This window comes from Dysidea avara, chromosome 11 (assembly GCF_963678975.1).
Source record: "Dysidea avara chromosome 11, odDysAvar1.4, whole genome shotgun sequence".
NCBI lineage: Eukaryota > Metazoa > Porifera > Demospongiae > Dictyoceratida > Dysideidae > Dysidea > Dysidea avara.
Window position 1 is genome coordinate 10544117 of NC_089282.1, and position 22759 is coordinate 10566875.

At 36.4% G+C, this 22759-nt stretch overlaps 1 protein-coding gene across 1 annotated transcript in view; it reads right to left on the reverse strand.

Moving 5' to 3' along the window:
- The window catches only part of LOC136237995 (uncharacterized), a 174129-nt gene that overhangs the window by 1062 nt on the left and 150308 nt on the right, over positions 1-22759 (reverse strand). The window contains exons 6-22 of the mRNA XM_066028296.1: positions 20913-21030; positions 20562-20636; positions 20495-20509; positions 20343-20390; positions 8276-8419; positions 6402-6457; positions 4547-4654; positions 4397-4493; positions 4111-4303; positions 3946-4046; positions 3713-3873; positions 3365-3594; positions 1756-1959; positions 1325-1540; positions 859-1032; positions 585-803; positions 366-467 (exon numbers count right to left, since the gene is read on the reverse strand). Of these exons, the coding sequence (XP_065884368.1) occupies positions 366-467; positions 585-803; positions 859-1032; positions 1325-1540; positions 1756-1959; positions 3365-3594; positions 3713-3873; positions 3946-4046; positions 4111-4303; positions 4397-4493; positions 4547-4654; positions 6402-6457; positions 8276-8419; positions 20343-20390; positions 20495-20509; positions 20562-20636; positions 20913-21030 (2261 nt within the window). The remainder of the gene's footprint in view (positions 1-365; positions 468-584; positions 804-858; positions 1033-1324; positions 1541-1755; positions 1960-3364; positions 3595-3712; positions 3874-3945; positions 4047-4110; positions 4304-4396; positions 4494-4546; positions 4655-6401; positions 6458-8275; positions 8420-20342; positions 20391-20494; positions 20510-20561; positions 20637-20912; positions 21031-22759) is intronic.

The window sequence follows — 22759 nt, forward strand, 5'->3', positions numbered from 1 at the left end:
CAAAAGAGTAGTGAAGGTCACTACAAAAGCAGTGAACATCACTGCACAAAAATAGTGAGTATTGTGGCAGAAATTAGTGAAATCCACTACTAATTTTTACAGTGTATTGCTGCTTATGTTAAACTCTAAAAGAGCAGTCAGGCAACATGACTGTTTTATTAGAGTATATTAATATAATTTTCACATACATGTAACAGTCAATTTTATACAAGCAAAAAGCACAGGTACAAATTTCAAACCAAACAGAGGCGACAGAATTTTTGAGCACTGCAGCATAACACAGTAGGCAAAATTAATTCATAATAGATGCCAGGAGAGTAACATTGTACATTACATGTTTATCTGGTTGCTACATATAGCTATACCTGTTTCTTCTAAGCAAAGTACATTGAAGAAAAGTCCCTTGTCCATCTCATTGCAGAAATAGAATGTAACTTGCTCGCGTTCAAAAACTTCAATGGCTTTACCTGTGCATATAGTTATACAACATCTTTCTTTGTGACATCAGAAATGATATCAGTGACAATAATAAAGTGGACCAAATGCCACTATTTAACCAGGCTATTTGCTGCATACAGACAAACCTTCACAGACTGGATTTCCATATAGCTGAAGTTGGAGAGCTGGTAAGTTATGATACCTGGTGGGTCTTATGCGAACCCGAGCTGCTTTCATTGGAATAGACAATTCTCTTTTACACGGCCACACCGATGAACATCCTTCCATTGACTCTACCCTCCAATCTGATATATATTTCAATGTAAGTTTTGCTTTGCAATCACTAGTACTGTTACGTCGCTTGCCTAAAGAACAATAAGTGATGTTTGCTAGTCTCCCCATGCAATCACATGGATGTACCTTCAAATTGCAAATGTTTCAGAAAGACTGTATATTTGAATGAGATCTCCATGGTGAAGGTTGGAGTAGGGTCATTATCCATAATCACTTCGATCCAGCCATCCATAATTTGATGACAGTTAGCTTGTGGTCTGTCAAATGAATCTACATTAAGATCTCCAACTGCTTCCATTTCTACAAGAAATTTTAAAATGTAAGAATAAAGTAATGGTATGAGTATTCAAATAGTGAATTCACAAGTCTTCTATGCAAGAAAAGTATATGTAGGACCTTATGCCCTCCTGTACATAAGTGACTGTTCTATTAGAGTGTTTTGTTAACTGTGTTCTATTCAAGGAAGTGTCTGTAATTTCAGAGTACCTATTGGATTCCAGACATAAACTATTGTGATTAAATACACAGGTATACTGGAGGTCACCCACCATACCTTTTACATTCAACTAACCCATCACATACCATTGCATACCTTTTCCTAACTTTTGCATAAATCTAAATTTGCATTCAGCAAACTCTTCACAGTTCAGCAAGGACAGCACGACTTCTTTAGCAGCGACACTCTTTGTTCCTCCACTCATAGTTTCCACCACTACTTGACCACTTGGCTCCAGCTCTGCTTCTTGAGACTCCATAATTTGACCCATAAAGTCAAGATGTTCAACATATTGCTCGTATTGTGCATCCCCTGCAATACATAGTATCTGTTACCACGATATCCATACAAATTCAGCCATGAGTAGCTAGTTGAAAGAATGTCATTACTAAATTCTAGTATGCCCCTGTGAACAGGACATTCAGCAAGAAATGAGCTGTCAAAAATATTGATGGTGACCATGTAAAAATCTATGTTAAAGATCTAAATATGTATTGAGTGAGTGTGTAGCAGTCATAAAGCTGTACCTCTCAGTTGAATAGCTGTAAACTTGTGGTTGAAGGGTAACATTATGTCTAGGTGGCAGTCATCATGTACAGCTGGTTTCCAGTATCTACCAGGTTGAGTAAACTGCAATACACACTGACTTGCACAGTATTCAGGGCTCAATTCTGATGAAGCCCTTATATCAATTTTGTGTGCAATAAAGTTAGGATCCAACAATGGCCTTTCTGTAAATTTAAAGCAGCACATCAGTGATTATAGCAGTAAAGATTAGCTAACATTAACAATAAAGAGGAGCATTCACTTTGTATAGTTGTCATATGTAGCAAAATACTTGCCAAACCTAGCATGACAGATAGATGTTCTCTATCTGTCCTGTGAGAAGTCTAAGGATTGTTAATACTGGGAGTTAGAATGGGAGTATAATCCTTGCTAATAAAAATGCACACTACAGGAAGTGATAAACTTATACTCTAAATGAAAAGTCAGTTACTCTAATAGAGCAGTCAGGATGTAGTTGACATGACTGTTCTAATAGAACACAGTAGTGGCAAAATGTTACAGACAACATTAAAAAGTGGATCAAATACCTGAAAATCATATCATTTATGTACAAAGTGATTAAATGAAATTTATTAGCAAAACATGGGACCTAAGGCAGCACAGCCACAATAGGCTGATTTCTAACATTGCAGCATGGCATAACAGATAATAAAATTAAAAGCATGATAGGTAGCTGATTTACTTCAATTGATTTGGTTGATTTTTTACTATCTTGGTAATTACCAGAGCTACCGGTAATACATATACAACACAACTGCACAAACAAACACAAAAACAGTACATAACAGCTAAATACAAACAATTCTAGTTATTTTAGTACTGATAGGCAGGGTAGAACAGACCCACTTGTGCCAATTGTCATCATTATAATCTTCATAATAAAGTCCTATGCTAGCAAAACTTTTGACAACATAAATTAAAGTGCAGGTTTTGCTTTGTTAAAAGTTGAGCAAATGCAACTCATCACATTTAGCATGAAAAATTGAGATAATCTAATAGAACAGTCGCTACAAAAAATCCTAATACGTATATAGACAAATAGTACAATCGTGCATACCAAACTTGGAATGAATTTACTTTTGTTGCAAAACATGCACTATTGCAAATAAATAAAGGCACTTTTTATATAGCCGTAGCCATGAACAAGCAAGCACAAAATTAAAGAGTGATAATCAGTATTTTGGTATTAGCTAATTTGTTATTGCATAGCTAGATCCTTTGGCTTTTGTATCAGATTGGTAGGTATTTTTCTGTATCGGCAGAGCACTAGTTTGTCATCATTATTGTATCTGTAGATAAGAACAATGATGTGTGTAAAAACAAGCCTCAAAACTAGCTTGTGGTGGGTTATGGGACATTTAAAATACAAAAAGAAATGAAATCTATGTAAAAACAGTCAAGATGTATAAAAGGGTGCAGCCTTCAAAAGCCTGGGTGAAACAAGTTGTGAAATCAAAGGTGGTGGCCATGAAATGACTGCAGTGATGTTAATGATAGTAAATTTCAATAATGGCATTGTGCATTATTAAAATGTATTATCATTAACATCATTGCAGCGCAACAACTCACCACTGCTGGCATCACATGTGTAGTTCACTTTAGTTAGTCCAGTAGCTTTACTTTTCAGTCGCTTCACATATTTTAACCAAGCAATATCTTGTAATACTACTTTGAGCCTGTGTGAGTTATTAGTTGAGACCTTAACTTGAATTACATCTCTTTCAAGGTCCACTATAAGGTACTGCTTAACATTATGTCTGTCAATTTCTTCTCTGACCACTATCATCTTTTCTTTGTCCCTGTAGCAAAATAATATGAATCAGCTGCACACAGACAAACATAGATCCTGTACAATTTCACAACATGCAGTGAAATAAGATCTTATAGTATACACAATAAAAGATATTACAATCATACTTTTCAATGGCTACTCGTAAAAGCGAAGTTTTGGAGACACTGTTTGTAAGATCATCAGCAATTTCTTGATCAGTGATGCATATGAGAACTGGAAATTTTATCAATGACTTTGGCATCTTTCTGACACATAGAAAATGATGGCAGATATCCAGTGATTTGTCCTAAATTCACATATGTAGTTTAGATTACAAGTCTGATCATTACTTAATAGAGTTGATGATTACTATTTATACCTTTGTAATATCCTGAACTAAATTGCGTATTGGAGATGAGCCTTTGTCACTTAACTTCACCAAACAGCACTGCTCAGATGCGTTAGCCACTATTCCAGAACCTATATCACAATTAGCAGACAGAGAAAATAGGTGAAGATAACTACATGCAAATGTTTCACGTACATCTAATCATTGGTTGTAGCAAATGGAATATTATGACTTCTTCATTCTGCTTGAATTCCAAAAGAGAACCAACCACAACAACAATATTATCTAGAAGTGATTGGGGACTCTCTGATAATGTTGGTAAGTTTCCAGCAACCCAATGCTTGTATGGAAAACAATCTCTTCCACAAAACTGTCTTTCCTTGTCCCCCTAAATGTGTACAAAAATTGAATAGCTACATTTAATTTTGACATTATGCACAATCTAGTGAATTTGTATTTAAGTTATAGGAAACTTCTTTACTTGTATCATGAGATATCCTTTAGATAAAATTCTATTTTGATACAAGTTGTAAGACACTGCTTCATAGAATTCTCTGTGACTGCCCTGATGAGGTGCACTACATAAATGGTACAATAATTAGAATTCTACTTAACTTAAGAAATTTATTACCTAGACTTTATCCATTTATCCAGAACAGCTGCAATGTTGTCATGCAGATTAATACAAGAACAAGCTTCATTTCTGTGAATTCCTGGATATGTTGTGAAAAGTATGACCCTGGAAATGAAAAATTAATTGTATTAGGTGCAAACCTAATCCACATGTTAGTGAATGTGTCCTATAATACAAAACACTGCTGATGCAAACTTTTAAAGTTTGGTCTGGCAGCAAGAAGGTATCACAATGTAATGATTGCTGCAAGTGTAGGACGGCTATTAGGCATCATTGCATTACTCTTCTGCAGTGCGCAAAATTGGGGCAAAAAGCATGTTTTTCACCCAAGCAATGTTGGACTAAGAAATATAAAGTCAAGTCTCATTGCATTACATTTGTCTAAAGATAACAGATAGTGAGATAGTCAGTCACACCATTCAATGAAACAGTAGAAACTTGTTGAAAGTATTTCAGGTTGATGACATGTTGGTTTGATTGTGTAACATGATGTAGGCACTCATGCATGATACTTGTTACTATTTTGTCGTAGCCATACATAATTGTTGCATGTCACGTGTTGTAGCAGTTGTGTGTCAAGATAAGAATTGTTACAGATAACTACTACTGTAAAGTAACCATGGAGGAAACATGACAATGGTTTTAGGTCAAATAGAATATTTTTGGTTGAAAGTTTATAGTTGCACTTCACTTTCCTACAAATTAAATATTTATGTCCAGATTTTACAAAACCAATTCAAATTGCACATCAAACTAGGATAGCTACACTACCACTATTGCTTTTAGGCCTTAAACATTTTCTGCGTCAATTCTGCTGCTTATCAACCACTAATATAAGAGCCAGCACAGTCCTGTAAACTAATGTCTGGACTTCAATTGTGGTTCACCTTCATTTTGAATTTTATATGTTTCCAACTCCACAACCCCTCACCCTCTGCCCTTTGTGAACACCGGTAATATGACTGCCAAGTAGTGCTAAAACGATTTGGATATTCGACCATTCAGTTGGCATGACATTATTCAATTTGATAACACGCTATTCAAATATTCATTAGCACATATCATAGTAGCTGTGATCAGATGAATGAAGCCAACCTAGGAGCTTTAGATTGTGAACAAAGTGGAATATTCACACTGAAAAATTCCATTTTATAAGAGATAGAAATAGTTGTCAGGCTGCCCAACAAAGATTTCAGTGCATACATATTGGTGCTTAAAGAACAATCAAATAATTGGTCATTTTGCAACTATTTGAATAGTAAAAATTGCTATTTGTTTCAGCACTACTGCAAACTGTTACATTCATCAGATTTCTAATTTATTTGGCTGGAAACTGTACAAACAGCTACAAGTACTAGAAATTCCGTAAAAGGTAATAAATTGATGTATATTTCTGGTGTAAATTCCATATGCAACCTCAATAACATTGGTTAGTTATAATGGCTTGAAATCTTTAAAACTGTTTATCTCTTGAAACTACTGATGTGTGGTTGATTTTACAATATACAGTTACATAGAGTGCACTGTAAGTATAAGGAGACCATGGACAAGGATCTTTGGCCAAAAAATGGATCAATTACTCAGTTTCTCCTTGAGTTTTTACAGCAACAAGATTTTTGTGCAGGGTCTCTGCCAACTTAGGCATGGTTCATTGCATATAGTTACAAGTTAGATTAAACCCATAATCAAAACTAGGTTTTGCTGACTATGCTTTAAATACATTTTGCAAGAATAGTAAACAGTGAATGTGTTATCATACAAAATATTCTAATTGAACAGTCACTATTATTATTATCCAAACGTTTTACTGTATTTGTTATGAGATTTTACCATAACTAACTATAGTACACACCTTGAATCTGGAGGAACTAAAGCTGTCCAAATATCTTCCCAAGATGTGACAAAACTCTGCAATGTACATTGAATAGTTATGCAGTTCTTTACAAAGCACATGTGATATGCACAACTTTGTCACCACATTGATCAATCCTACCAATGCACACAGCACCTGGGATTGTATATTGTGTCAAAAGGGGTCTAGTTATGCACCCGTGTGTGCGTTAGTGCATACTTCTTGTCATAGTACAATTGTAAAGGAGGATTGTATCTTTACTGCACCAAGGTATTATTAAAGTCAGGCAGCAATAGAGAGGAGTGTATATACTTTGAAAGTTCTGTAGTAGTATCTTCACTTCATATCTAGGGCCTTTACAATGACTGATCCAGTAACTGGTAAGGAGAGAACTACATCAGTGCAAGATGCAGGGCAAGATGCACTGAATGATGGGCAAGATGCACTGATGCAACATATGGATCCTACATCAGTGCAAGATGCAGGATCCATATGTAAAGATTTAAAACGTATATGAGTTGTCCAAACGTCATTATTGTACTTGAGTGATCTTTGTAAATGAGATAGATTCTAGAGATCCATTTTGTCTATTAGGGTAGTTACAACTCCTACTTATTATGAGCATATGTTTAAAAGTAGTAGTTCTAGTGCGAATTGTGTTTTTTGCAACTATGTTTTCCAAAGCTGCATACAAAATCATAGCCATAAAATTTATGTTGACTAATTGTACCATATAATATCCACACAAAAACAGCCATGCTGTGAAAAATTAAATTTATTAGCATTTACATCATTGCAGCCATATTTCTTGGCCACCACCTTTGATTTCACAACTTTTTTCACTCAGGTTTTTTTGAAGGCTGCACCATTTTTTCACATCTTGGCTCTTTTGTGCAAATTTCACTTAATTTATAAGGCCCGAAAACAAGCCTATGGCTGATTTTAGGGTTTGTGTTTACTGGCATTTCTTCTTATTTATTATACAGACACAATGATGAACAAATGTATTGTATTGCATGTTTTATTTCAATATTTGGTTACATTTTTTAAAAGAGGACATATTTTTTGAGGACTTCTAATAAAACACACAGAATGTTTTAGGAAAACTTCCATTGGTATATAGATTTATGAAATTATAAACGTTTATTTAAACAAAGTCAAAATTAAGTAAGGTAATCAATCAGCCAGTGGTTAAGGATGTGGGTGTTAGGTATGGAGGTCCCTGGTTTGAACTCTTCATGGTAAGTTTTTTTGACAATTTACCCTACAATGACTGCTCTATTACAGTGTCTTGATCCCACAATTTTACTTGTTTGGTTTTTGCTCTATAACTCTGTAGCTGTAACTTTATTGTTTTTGCAAGCTATCAAAAGGCACTACTACAATTGTCAGCCTATGTACACACCAATTTTCAAGTTATTTCCATACTCAGTTTACCCTGTAACCGTGACAAATGTTCAATTTATTTTATGCAAATAAACGTTCATAATTCCATATATATTTATCAGATTCATATGTGAATTCACCTTATATGTTCTTCATTTGTGTTAAAGTCTGACCCAATTTTGCAATTTATAACTATTTTTGCAAATATGAATGGCCATATCCTGGTACAAATTTAATCAAATTTGCTGTGTGGCCTACCCTACCTGGTGGACAGCTATAGTGCAAAAATGGGTGCTTTGAGAAGGGGCCATAGAGCTATGCATGCATGAAAATACTGTTTTTGTTCTTCCCGTGGTTTGGCATGCCAGCTTTCTTGGCCGCATGACACACTACTGTGTGTCTTGATATAATTATATTACTAAAAACAGCTAGCAATATGTCAGTAAAGAGCACACACAAATGGCTACTAGTAGTAAAGACAACATTACCTTAGTGAGATCTTTCTGGCTCTCTCTTTCTTTTATTAGCTCACTGTGCAATGTACTATCAAAATGTCCATCCAGAAATATTGTCAAAAACTTTGTTTCAAGTTCAGCCAAAAGCTTATGAAGGTCATGTGCAAGTAGATACACCTGTTGTGAAAGATCAAGAAAAATATAAGAAATCTGCAGAATTTGCATGCAATTCAGTTTTATTTTAAACTTTCACATTTGGTATAATATTATACTCCTTTATTATTTCCATGTCTAAACATAATAGCAATGGAATATGCACTGAAGCCACATTCATTGATTTAACAGGAAGTGATGCACATGCACATCACACCAGTAACTTGATTGTGGGAAATGAATACTATAAACAGACCACTTTAGTGTTGTGATCTCAAACTCTGTAGCTACTCAACTATGTCATTTTTGTTGTCAGATTCTATTTCTAAGTTATTTCACTCTCTAATTGTATGAGGATAAAACTACTTTTACATGCAATATGATTCAGTACATACAATAAAAATGGTATACAACAATCAATTTCTATGATGGCTCATTAAGCTGCTTCTTCAGACACAACCCAAGTCAGTATGCTATATATACATTTATACAAAGCGCTAATATTTACATTACAGAAAGTTACTACACTGGACACATCTACAGGTGCTCTATTATCCATCAATTCAATTATCATTCCAGGATGTCTTCTCCTTGTTAATTCCAAGTATATGTTTCCACACAAACCTTAGAGAGTGATTTTATTATCTCAAAGTATCCCAAGTGGAACCAAGTGGACATTATTTTTATTTTTTAAGACTTTACAGCACAGGTGCTGAAGGTCTGTAGGACTCCTGATCCTACAGATTGAAGATATTAAAATACAAGTTACGTACATGGTACTATTTATCTTGGTTTTTATTTAAAAACCTGACCGCCTGGCAGACTCCTGTAAGCGTTCGAGCGTTAATTGGATGGCTGCAAGTTCAAGGCTATCCAGGTCCAGTCATGGATCTTTTCTCCCTTCTCCACCTTTTCAAATATACTTTCTGTAACAACTTTAAACAGGCTGTAGGACCAGGAGTCAAGTCCTACAGACTTTCAGTGAGTCAGTGAGTCACACAAGTAATCTAAGTAGTCAGTGAATACAAATGAAAATACCTGAGTGCCAAAGAGTCTGTTGGAAAATCCTCCAGGAGGAGGAAATAGTACCCTACAAGAGGATGTACTATGTCTCATGAGTGAAGTTGTGGCACTTGAAGTCTCACTTGAACCTCAGTCATGATGAAAGACATGAACAGTAAGCATTTTTAAATACCAGATCCTCATTAATACAGCTGGCTGGGATGCTTTTACTGTCAACACTCATCTCATATCCAGAGTCCAACACCAGACTCTGGGGACAAGACTAGACTGGAGCATTATTACTTCCCCAAGGAAATAACTGCAATACAATAGCATGGGCATCAAACCTGGAACCATGAGATTTTCTAACCACCCAGATGTGCCTCCTCTAACTGTCACATACACGCACTCGCACTCTCACATACACAATATAGTTGGTTTACGTTCACCTAAGCCCTCATTTTTTTGATAACAACTCTGGTTACTGCCCAAACATTTGGAGCACTGTGAAGGTCTTTAATGCTGGAACTGTTTATTTAAAAGCGCTTTGATACTAGCAAGAACGTGGATTCAAAGAACTGGAGCAGGAACACAATTTCAGCTCTTGAACAACAGTTAAGAGATATAAAACGTCACTGCTCTATTAGAGTGATTGACTGCTTTATTTGAGCATCTTAATCTTTGTGACCATGCAAGTGAAGAGATGAGCTGCCCCTGTATCCATCACCTTTATTCAGACTGAAAAGAAGTTTGTGGCATACACGGATGCACAAATTTCAGCATGAAGTCAACTCTGTATCCAATATACATGCAGATGTTTTTTCAGCCATTAGTCAATAATGACTATTCAATATTAAGCACTTAAGTTCAACTAAATACTGATGGTCATGTGATGTGTTAGTTGAAGATCATATCCAAGCTGAATTAACAAGGTTATACTAATAAGTACAAATTTGTATATTTTCAATTTGTTATTGCCTCCTCTATTGTACTCACCATTGAATACAATTTGCAGCAATATTATTTGTGAAAAATGTACTGAAGCCGCACTCAATAATTTAACTGGAGCAGAAGTAATGCATGCTCACATGTTGGCATGTATAACTGTAATAATAATTATATGGAATACTGTGATGTGATGCTTTGTACTATGGCTGTGCAAATACAGCACCAACAAATGAGTCCTTCTGAACACTCAACACTTCAATGTTTTATTCCTTGCAAAAACGAGTCCTATAGGTTTGTTCTAACACCTGATAAGAAAAGGGTTCTATATTTCTCAAGTAAGTAAATTGTAGTAGTCAGGACAGCAGGCAAGCAGTTTAATTATACCTGTTACCATAAGCTAATACAATTTACTGATTTCATGTATTACTGATTATTAGAATTTAGGACAGCTTTCTTTGCAAGAAAATGTGATACCGTAGAGTCTGGTTGTTAAGCGCATACGCTTAATAAATGTTTGACGAAAAAATTAACATATACTTGTTAAGCGCATGCGCCTAATAAACATTTTATGATGGATTTGTTCCTCTTGTGGTGGTATGGTTTGCAGTTGCTTCGCAGTTTGGCTCAGTTTGTGTTCAAATCCTTCGTGAATAGCATGAATTTATAGTTTAGATGACACCGTTACTTTCGTGGAAGGTACGCTATTAGGCCATATCGATGGCCACACCTCCATATATCGCACTAAATTTCGTGCCTTGCACTGTTAGCGAACCCTTAGCGTTTCTTCTCTTGTACAGCTGCAACTAGCGCTGGATTTTCGTGTTCATCCATACATGCGCTTATCAACCATGGTTAAGTACCAGAACCGAGTGTGCGCTTAACAAACAATATGTGCTTAATAAGTACATGCGCTTAACAACCAGACTCTACGGTACTTAATATTTAATGTACTAGAATTTAATGAAATGTTAATAAACAATGAGCAACAATAGTTAGTAACTATAAAGGTTTATCAATTTGTGACATCAAAAAGTAAATTATTCTCTGTACTATTTTGTTGTAATTCTCCATTTATCCATACTTATTTAAATAGTAATCTTGGTCATTATGAGGGATATGACAATTTTGTCATATCCCGAGTAATCGTGTTATAACTGTTATATTCTACACCCCAGTAGATGAAACGATTATAGATAGCAATTTATAGTGAAACAACACCTATTGAAGATCAAAATTAGTAGAAACCCTTGATGGATCAGACATTTTAGACTTTTTAGCAGTGTCACGCCCATCTACTTGCGATTATAGTGAGTTATCACAAAGGAGACAAGAGTTCATCGAAAACCCTTCTCCTTGTTCAGGTGAATAATTCTTGGTTGATTTAGGTGCTTGTTATTAGAGACTTGTTTACCGTTTAGATAAGGATTTTGCGGAATGTGTGAAGTTACACCATATATGGTAAGTGTAGCCAAAAAGTGTGTATATCACTTATATACTACAGTTTGCCGTGGTATATCAGTTATATACCACAGCGTGGCTGTTTTGATTTCAACCACAGGTGTGGTGTATATGTATATATTTCTGATTTTAGTTTATAATTAAAGAGATTGCCACCATAGTCCCTTTATATACAAAGAACTAGAAAATAACATGCAAGTTAGTTACAAGGCAGTAATATATATCAACCTAGTAACTAACTAAATTGAATATAGAAGTTTAAAACAACTATTGTTATTTGTTGACACTATTGGTAATGTCTTGATATATTGGTCATTGTTTAATTTTAATACCATTAATTTTAGGTGTCACTGTATCTGACAAGGAATGAATGATATAACATATACAACCACACACATTAGCAGATATCTACACCATCTACAACACCATGGTAACCAAAATGACATGATATCTATGTTATGCTGGAAGTTTAGTTTCTAATTTGTAACAGGATGATAAACAGAAGAACCAATGTACTTTCTTGGAAGGTAACATAAACCATATAGAATTTTTTAGTAATAGGTATTGGGTCATTCCATGCCAAATCACCAAGGAACTGTAAGGTCACATTTCTAATTTGTAACAGGATGATAAACAGAAGAACCAATGTACTTTCTTGGAAAGTGACATAAACCATAAATATAGAATTTTTTAGTAATAGGTACAGCCTGTATTGGGTCATTCCATGCCAAATCACCAAAGAACTGTAAGGTCACCTCTCAGATTTTAATGAAACTTGGTGTGTTTATAGTACCTATGGTGCTCATCACCCATACCAATTTTTGGCCCCATACACCACATGGGTTCTGTTATGACCACAAATATTTTGAATATTTCATGAAAAATTGGTCCGTCTTGAGTTACAAAATCAACTGTAGCTCACCGCTGTGTTAACAAAAATTTCAGTGATTAAAGACTGCTGATTGACCTTTCAAGTGATCCATACATTATGGGATATCAACTTAACTAAGGTTTAAAAGGGCTCTATTAAAAACTTCAATCCTTAATATTTCAAAAAGTACTGCTTCAAATTCTTTGAATTTTTTAGTACATAATTATTGGATCATGGTCTATTGTTGATAAAATGTTTGTGGTGGGGCCACAATTGGCTCAAGAGATATAATTTAAAATGTTGTGGTATGTAGTAGCTATTATTGCTGTATGGGAGCGTACACCTCTAATAACCACTCTTAATAAGGCCAGGCCAACTTTGTCTTGCACAGTGAAGATGTCCAAGTACAATGCAACTTGTATTAGTGACCACCTGTATTGAAAGACCACCTTTGTGCTACAACTATTTAGTCAGATTTACTGTTTGGTTTTCCAATGCAGCTAGCTTATATAGCGATCCTTCTTGAACAGGTGGACTTGAAAATGCCTTTTGCATTAAGTAAAAATCCACACTCCACACTACACTGTATGTACCGTATATTGGGTATCTTATAAATGGATAAATTAGTAAACTTGCCAACATTTCCAAAAAAAAAACATTTGTGTGGTGCATTACCGCCTGATTTGGGATGGATGGCATGCAATGTTTAGATTTGCATGATGCTATTATTGCCACAATGTTTCACATGGGCATATTATGTGGGCAAGATAATTTAAAGATCCATTTAGAGAAAGGAGTGAAGATTAATCAACCCACCAATGGCACCAAGATCTACTATGCTGTCCATGAGTTTATGTTGTCATTTCAAATTGAGTATACAACTTCTTTATAGTAGTGTAGCATTTTCATCTAAAGTGAACTGGTGCTATTACTTTTTTACAGCTAAACTTCAAAATATATATATATTAAAAACAGCTAACAGTTTTTGAAGTTTTTGAAAATTATATTATGTGGGTTGCATATGTACAGTGGAAAAATAAAAAGTAGGTAGCTTGATAGCCAGGACTCTTGTTAATTGCCCCATTTTAATGGTGCACATGCATGCACTCATACCTTTGGACAGACACTTTGTGAGTTTTCTAATACAAACTATTTATCATGGTTCTATATAATCAAGACTTCTTGTACTGTCTTTAAAGTGTGCACAATAGTGAAATACATTTAAAAATGACTTAGTAAATTTCACACATGTATTGTAATATGTACAAAGTAAAACCCTGGAGCCAAAGTAACATTATGAGATCAGTGCTGATGTGTGTACTCCATTAAAATAATGAGCAAGTGCCATAGTTCTCAACCTGTCCACATTACAGGGTGGCTACATAATATTATGTAGTGCGGCTTTGGTGTACTGTACTACTGTGGTGGTAAATTAAGAAGATAATCTTCTAATGGATACATGGTGGTGTCCACGTTCAATAATGACTATGTTTGGTTTACTATAGTCTGGACAAGCTTAAGGTGGGACGGTGGGACTATATGGTAAATCAGACTAAAAATGGGAAGAACTGGAGCACAAAGGTGGTCTTTAAATACAGGTGGTCACTAGTACTACTGGAAAGTTGGCATGGCCTTATTAGGAGTGGTTATTAGAGGTGTACACTCCCATACAGCAATGAAAGACACAAAATTCCATTACATACCACAACATATTTAATTATATCTCTTGGACCCATTGTGGCCCCACCACAAAACCTTTATCAACAATAGACTATGACCCAATACTTATTCACTAAAAAATTCAAAGAATTTGAAGCAGCACTTTTCGAAATATTAAGGATTGACATTTTTAATCGAGCCATTTAAAACCGCAATTAAGTGTATATCCCATAATTTATGGGCATCTTGAAAGGTCAATCAACACTCTTTAATCACTGAAAATTTTATTTTACACAGTGGTGAGCTACAGTTGATTTAGTACCTAGAGACAGATCAATTTTTCATGAAATGTTCAAAATATTTGTGGTCATAAATCAGAAACTATGTGGTGTATGAGGCTATGGGTGATGAGCACCAGGGTTACTACAAACACACCAAGTTTCATCAAAATCCGAGGGATGACCTTACGATTCCTTGGTGATTTGACACGGAATGACCCTACTACCACTTTCACACCTCAGATCAGAGGAGCCACCGGGGCTACATTTCGTATGTAGTCCAGCTAGCCGGGCTACAAGCTGCAGCCAGACATTTCTCTAATTTTTCAGAGGATTTTTCATGCCAGCTTCTGCATAGGAGCAGCAACCTCTGCATCACTAGCCAAAATGCCAGATGCTCACATACACACTCTTGGTCGCTGGAGAGGCAACGCTTTTCAACGATATATCAGACCTCCTCCCAACGAGGTAGCAAATATGTCCAAGATTATTGCAGCAGGTTATCAATGACACACTAAACACAACTTGATGCATAATATTCACTTCAGTGCATGCATGCCATGGCAGAGTTTGTTAATCCTTTGTTGTTGTTTTTTGTAAAAAAAAAATTTTTTTAGACATGCGCATTACTTGTATGCGCTAAGTGCTGTTCCTGCATGACACTGAACTCGCAGACCAGCTACCTACACAAAGATCCAGATACTTGGGTGAAAGGTTCCCCACCCTTGCGCATCGCAGGGCCCCTTTCCATGGCTTAAAGGAAGGCCTTTGGTACGTGGAATGCCTCTAGGCACCAAATTCCTTCCCTGCCCAAGTATCGGCACACCTGGAAAAAAGAAAATATAAGAACTGGCAGGCATTTGACCCCAAAATATTAGGACTGAAAAATATTTTAAATCCAATACAACAACCGGGACCAGGTGAAGCTACCAAACCACTACCACTAACATCAGTTGGTGGGAGGCGAAGAGCTACCAGTGCAATACGCCCCGGACAGGTCAAAGGTGAGTCAAGTAATCAACTAGTTTAAATAACTCTAAACAAAGTTAAGGTTGAAGATGACGGCGGCATCCATAGATGTGAGACAATAATAGGAATAACAGTGCTTCAATAAGAGTACTAGCACATGCACAGTAGCATGTGGTGTCAGCCATTTGACAAGTGGCTGTCAAGTGTTATCCTCCTCTCCCATCCCTGTATTTGTACTTCACCCCATTCTCACAGCCGCAAGATTAAATAGCAGCATATGCTCATAATGTATACACATCACTGGCAAAATAATGTGGTTGACACACATACAGGGGAATGGCACACATTGTTGACACACATAATTTATACATAACTTCACATAATCCACAAATATTGCAAGCATATTATTGCCAATACAACTATGTATTACTAGCCAATACTGCATGCTGTGGCAATGTTATTGTGGTGATATGATATTGTCTAATTTGATGTATTCATTAGCTCACTGCAGGTGAACCTATATCTCTGCTCTTCTAAGTGGGGGTGCAGACAGGCACCTATCAAGGGCCATTGCCAGCTCTTTTAAAACACGGGAGTGCCTGGCATGTGACTCTGTCACGGATCAATGCCAGCTTCCCCACAGCTCTGCCTTGTCAGTGCCGATACAATTATTAGCCAATACTGCAGATTGTATTACTGCTTTGTTGTTACATGTTAACACTCTGATGTACTCATTACCTCACTGCAGGTGACCGAGTTCCGACTGACAATGTTATCATGGGCCACTGTCAACTCCTCCACAAGCATGGGAGCACCTGGAATGTGACTCCCTCACGAGTCAATGTCACCTCCCCCTGCAGGAGTGTTGATACAAGCATGGGAGCATCTGGCATGTGACACTCGTCAGCAGTGTTGGGCAAGTTACTTTGTAGTTACATATTACATATTACTTGCAACTGAACTATTTAGTTACAGTTACATATTACCCATAAAATAAAGTAACTGTAATAATATTACATATTATATTACTTTGTGTCCACAGCCTTAAGCTGTCACGTGTGCAACTACCACCTTATCACGTGACATGATTGCGTTGTTGGACAATATGCAAATCTTGGTTATAAGTAAGAAGCTGGTGAATAAGCTTCATTCAGTAGGCCTCGTTACTTCGTTGTGGCTAGGCATTACTCAGAGGATAACAAACAAGACTAGTAACTTCGTTACTTGTAGTAATAATATTACGTAATATTTGACTCGTTACAGTAACTATATTACTTATGTAACGCGTTACATTTGTAAGTTAAGTAACTTGAGTTATATTACCTGTTTTATACTGTATTTCGTTATATTACTTTGTTACCACAAAAGTAATAATATTACGTAACGCGCTACATAAGTAACGCGTTACTCCCAACACTGCTCGTCAGGGGTTAATGTCAGCTCCCCCAACAGGAGTGTTGACTTGCAGCTATGCCATAGCTGGATTGTGTCAGCTCCCTGTTGCAAGGAGTGTAACACACTGCTTCCCAGCAGGTGTTGCCTCTCAGACAGAAGTGTGGAGGTGTTGCTCTTTTATGGGCACATTTCAGCTTCTGATCTTCAGAGAGCCCAGCATGATGTTTGTCCAAACAACTGCTGCCTCTCCAAGTGGAGTGCCACCCCTATGACTCACTCATAGGCCAATTCCACACATTTCAGAGGGTAGATCAACACATGGCTGCCCTGTGCCAATGTTGGTCTTGCCACTCTGAAGCAGAGCATTAAAACAGCTCTAGCTGCATATGCAGTATCTCCATTCCTGATAGAGGGAATGTGATAGTACCTGGTCTCTAGGAAGGTTGCTTATAGTATTAAGACCCAGTCATGGCTTAAAGGAAGGCCTTTGGTGTGTGGAATGCCTCTAGGCACCAAATTCCTTCCCTGCCCAAGTATCGGCACACCTGGAAAAAAGAAAATATAAGAACTGGCAGGCATTTGACCCCAAAATATTTGGACTGAAAAATACTTTTAAATCCAACATGGCAACCGGGACCAGGTGCAGATACCAAACCACCACCACTAACATCAGTTGGTGGGAGGTGAAGAGTTACCAGTGCAATATTCCCTGGACAGGTCAAAGGTGAGTCAAGTAATCAACATTAAACTTTATATATAAACATGTTATAGACATACACATCTTAGCAAAATTTGTAATAAAAATCAGAAATGGAGTTAATGCCATGCAGTGGAATACATAATATTACTCATTGCATGCCACAACTCAGTTACCAAATCTGACTTGACTAATTTGCTTCATTCTCAGCTATGTTTAGGTAGTTATACAGCATTACAAATAAAGAACAGAATAAGAAGGGCTGCTGCAATCAATCCACTTACTTCAAATGTAGGAGGCATGGTATACTTTAAAGATGATAGCCAGCACAAGAGGCCATAAATGCACTACCCATAAATCAACACATTTGTGGACTAAGAAACGGAACACAGAGGAAGACAAAGGTAAGTTAAAGATGCATTTATTGCAACAGTTGGGATAAGTGAAAAGTATGCCTCTTTTGTGTAGATTTCATAAATGTGCTTGCTATCATTGGTGAGTTATGCTGACTTGAATTCTTTAAAACCATTTATCTCGAAACTTCTAATGTGCAATTTAGATTGTTTTTCCAAAATCCAGTCACATTTATTGATTAACTAATGGATTCCTTCAGCCAAGCATAACTCAACTATGTTAAATGCTACAGGCTTGATTTCTAGGTGTATCAATCTGTTACCTTTCAGACCACTTCCAGTACTTGTAGCTGTTTGTAGAGTTTCCCACCAAATAAGAAAGACAATCTGAGCAGTTGGATGAGCGAAGTAGCATGACGAGTGCACACAAAGGGGTGGAGGGTGGCAGAGTGGGCAACGGAAAGACTTCAAAATGGAGGCAGACCACGATTGGAGTCCAGACACGAGATTACAGGGCTGTGCTGGCTTCTTAGTGGCTGATATGTGGCAAAACCAACAGAAAAAATGTCTGTTTAACACTACCAGGCCATCCACCAGTAAACCACTGATTCTTGCCAAGCCAGACCCTTCACAAGGCCAGAAACAACCATTTGAGCTCTCCATACTGCCCAGAAAAGACGTGTGTTAAAACCAGCCTCGAGTAGTTGGGTTAGTACTGAGGGTCAAAACTAGTAGTACAATAGTGTAGTTATCCACAGGTGGTGTTTGCCTGATGTGCGATATCGGATCGGTTTTGTAAAATCTGGTCACAAATAGTTCAATTAAATATGCACACTAAAGGGCAGTGTGAATCTGACAAAATGTTCACAGGCTTATGAACAAAGGCGGTGAAAGGGGGCGGGGGCATGGGGCTGAAGCCCACTCCCCCAGAATAAAATTTCTAAAATTATTCTTTCTAAAGTACGACTTAAAACTGTGGAAAAATATCAATACATTCTAATAGAACTTTCAAAATACCCCAACGGAGCAGTCAAGTGCTTCAAAACATGATTTTAAAAGTAGTCTAAATACATAGAAATTGTGCATGTCTCGGTAGGAATAGAACCACACACTGTAACATAAGAGTTGTATCTGTAACCTCTGTACCAACTGTTTCCAAGCATGCAAAATTGTTTTTGTACTGCTCTGCAAATGCTGTAGGAGCTTTTAATCATACAGAGATATATTTAGTAACCCTAAAAACTTCTACAAAACAACTATAGACACATTCCAAAATTACATCACTGTCATAGCAACAGACTTCTGCCATTTAGAATGGGGCCACTAACAATAATCACGATTGCGCTATGTTGAAATATGATGATGAAAACAGCTTGAAAAAAGTGGTATTATTGAACAACAGGCTATGGAAGCCTTCAAGGTTGCAAATTAGTATTTCTGGTTAGACGCAGGTGGTTATCAGAGTTAAACAGGTGCGAACGTTGAAGTTTTGTTTGCCAGTAAAAGGAGGTATTAAACAGCATCTGGATGGTCAGCCGCTATTGCTGTCACTTTCATTAACACAGCAGTAATGACTACCAGACTAAACGCTATCCTTGTACTGGCAAACAAGGCAATTACTGTACTGTTGTCAACACTTCGCACTTGTTCAACACTGATAACCACCTGCGTCTAACTAATTTGCAACCTTGAAGGCTTCCATAGCCTGTTGTTCAATAATACCACTTTTACAAGCTGTTTTCATCATCATATTTCAATGTAGCACAATTGTGCTTATTATCAGTGGCCCCATTCAAAATGGTGGAAGGCTGTAGCTATGACAGTGATGTATTTTTTGGAATGCGCCTATTCATTGACTGCAAATAGGCTATTTTAACTACTTAAGTTGGTAAATAATGCTTCAAATTGCATCTATAAATTGATTCTGGTGAACTTTGAGACATTATGGAAAGCAGGGGTGAAGGGGGCTGACAGAGTATAGAATCTCCGGCAGGAGGAGGTCTGGGGGGCTGTGCCCCCAGATCAGAAGCTGTAGCCATTTTAGTTACTTCCTCACACCACTTCTTATGAATTATCATTTATGTAGTAAGATCAATATTTTGTCACACCTACAGAGTGAACCACTTGAAGGAACAAGTAAAAAACTAGACAATGGTAACATATGAGTGATTTTTGGTGAGAAATTGGGACATAGCTTATGAAGATACCAAATGTGCTGAAAAGATATGGACACAGACCAGATTAGGTTGTTCTATTCAGTGTATTAAACAATTAAGTACTTAGATTGCATCCTGATACATTCATACAAACACTTTACCATTCCATCACTGTCAGCCCTGTTGACTGCAATAGCACCCATGAATTTCTGCAGTTTTAAGAAAACAACATAAGTACACTCGATAAGTGAATTAGAAAAGAAAAGTACAAAAGAGATAAAATCACTCTAACTCTACATCAGTGCATTTGTACCTGTGTTTGATCAACCTGAAACAACAAGGAAATATAAATAGTATCAAATAGTATCACAGCTGCTTACATTACGCACGCATGTAGTAGTTCCATGAATGTACACAAACACAACAGCATTGCTGGTGAGCTTCACTTCAACCTTCTACAAATGAAAGATACATATAATGATACGTATAAACTGTTTCCAAAATCATTAATGTAGTTTCTTACAATAAATTAGCTTGATACTCAGGTAAAGGTTTTAGATGCATATGGTAAGTTCAAATAACACACCCAATTCTAACAGAAGCAGTTATTGGGTAAAAATGTACATTTGCCCTGTTTATCATTAAAGTTAGAATAGTTCTTGTAAACCAAATGGCTAACAGAAATAATTGTAATACAAACATTTGTTATAATGTGTGCACATAGAACTGACTTGTCTAAAATCTTCAAACACATTATCAGACAAGGTCTGAATATCTTTAAACCGGCTGCTGTCAATGGTGAACACTATTTCCATGAAATTCATCTGTTTTAGTAGTTGAATTAGTGGTCTAAAATATTTATAATAATAAAAAGTACAATAAAGAATTTAAGCATACATTTATTTTTGAAGTGCATGTACAAAGTGAGGAAAATGCCCCAATTTCATGAGAGTGGGACATGTTAAATACACACCTGGTCACAGAAAATTATACAGCAAAACCTTATAATTACTCTATTGCAAGTTATACAGTTTTTAAACACTAACTAAAAATAGGCTGGAGATTTCATAGTACAATCCTAGGAAATGTTTACATGACCTAAACTTCAACAATACAGTTACAGAAAAGCACATTATTTAGCTATTTAACATTCTGTTCAGCAGCCATAATGCACTATGTACTGAAAACAAGAACTATATCATGTACATTTACATAAATAATCATCACTAGAATGTTATTTGGAGAGTTAGTAAACACAGTGTAAGGGAGTATACTGTTTTAAGTTGCACAGTTCCCACTTTTATATGTTGCACTTCATCAAAATCCATAAATTTATAGATGCTGGTTATATACACTGCATGATTTACCAAGTTATTTTGTTACCCAGACAAGTATTCAATGATTGATTATAGCAGGTTACCCAAATAATGGAGCCTACTTCGTGACATAGTAAAGCATTCTTGGAGTAGCTTTCTAAGCACCAGAAACCGGTCCATATTTTTCATGACTTAATGCGTCACTGTACAACTTACAACAATTTAAAAAATGCTTCAACAATTACAATTAAAAAAAAAATATTATGCTTTACAACACACAAAGCAGCAATCCTTGGCTGTCAGTTTGCAGTACCAGTGTTAGCATGCAAGGCACTAATCACATGTATTAAGTGTGAATGATGTCAACAGTCATAAAGCAACATTGTGAGTGATGGGGGTGGGTGGGTAGGTGGGTGTGCAATTTGAGGTTCTTTATACTACACTGTTTCTTCTGGGTTTATAGAATTCAGGGAAATATTTTTCAAACCTAAACTAGAACACTTAGTTTTGCATTGACATACTACAGAAGAAAATGTCCATAATTATAAAAAGCATTTTGTGGGTGGATAGCCAAAGAAAAGAGAGCAGTGTAGTTTTAAGACACAATTTAGTGCAGTTATTAAAAATCAGTACACTGCCTTCTACCATGCTTTTCATTAATAGCTACATGCACTGCCCATAAAAACACATATAAAAGTATATTTCTTCCTTTTGAAAGTTATGAAAATGTGTCTGCATGTCTGTACACACCCTACCTTCAGATGAGATCTTATGCATGCACACCCTATGACCACATATATGGTTGCTATACCAACATAAACACAGTTACTATATATTGACATAAACACTGCAAGGAGAGCACTTTGCACCAGGTTTTCTAAGAAAATGAAAGGAAAAGCCTATGAGGGTATCCTATGGTTTAAATTGTGACCTCATCTACTAGGCAATCCTGGGTGGTGTGCACTTGGCAGATTTGAGCAGTGCACATTTCCAGGGAGCAATCACCACTTATAATGGATTTGCATACATATATACAGAAACACAGCATGACTACATATTAGTTTGCTACCACCACAACTCACTCCATTGCCTACTTTTGCCCTAATTATAATCACATACGGTTTTCCAAAAACCACTAAGTGTATGTAACAACACTAAACAAACAAACACTCATACAAATATCTACAAGAATTACTTTGGGGAAGGGCATCTGAGGAAATCATTGGGTAGTGCATAATAAATTTCCACACAAACTGGGTAGA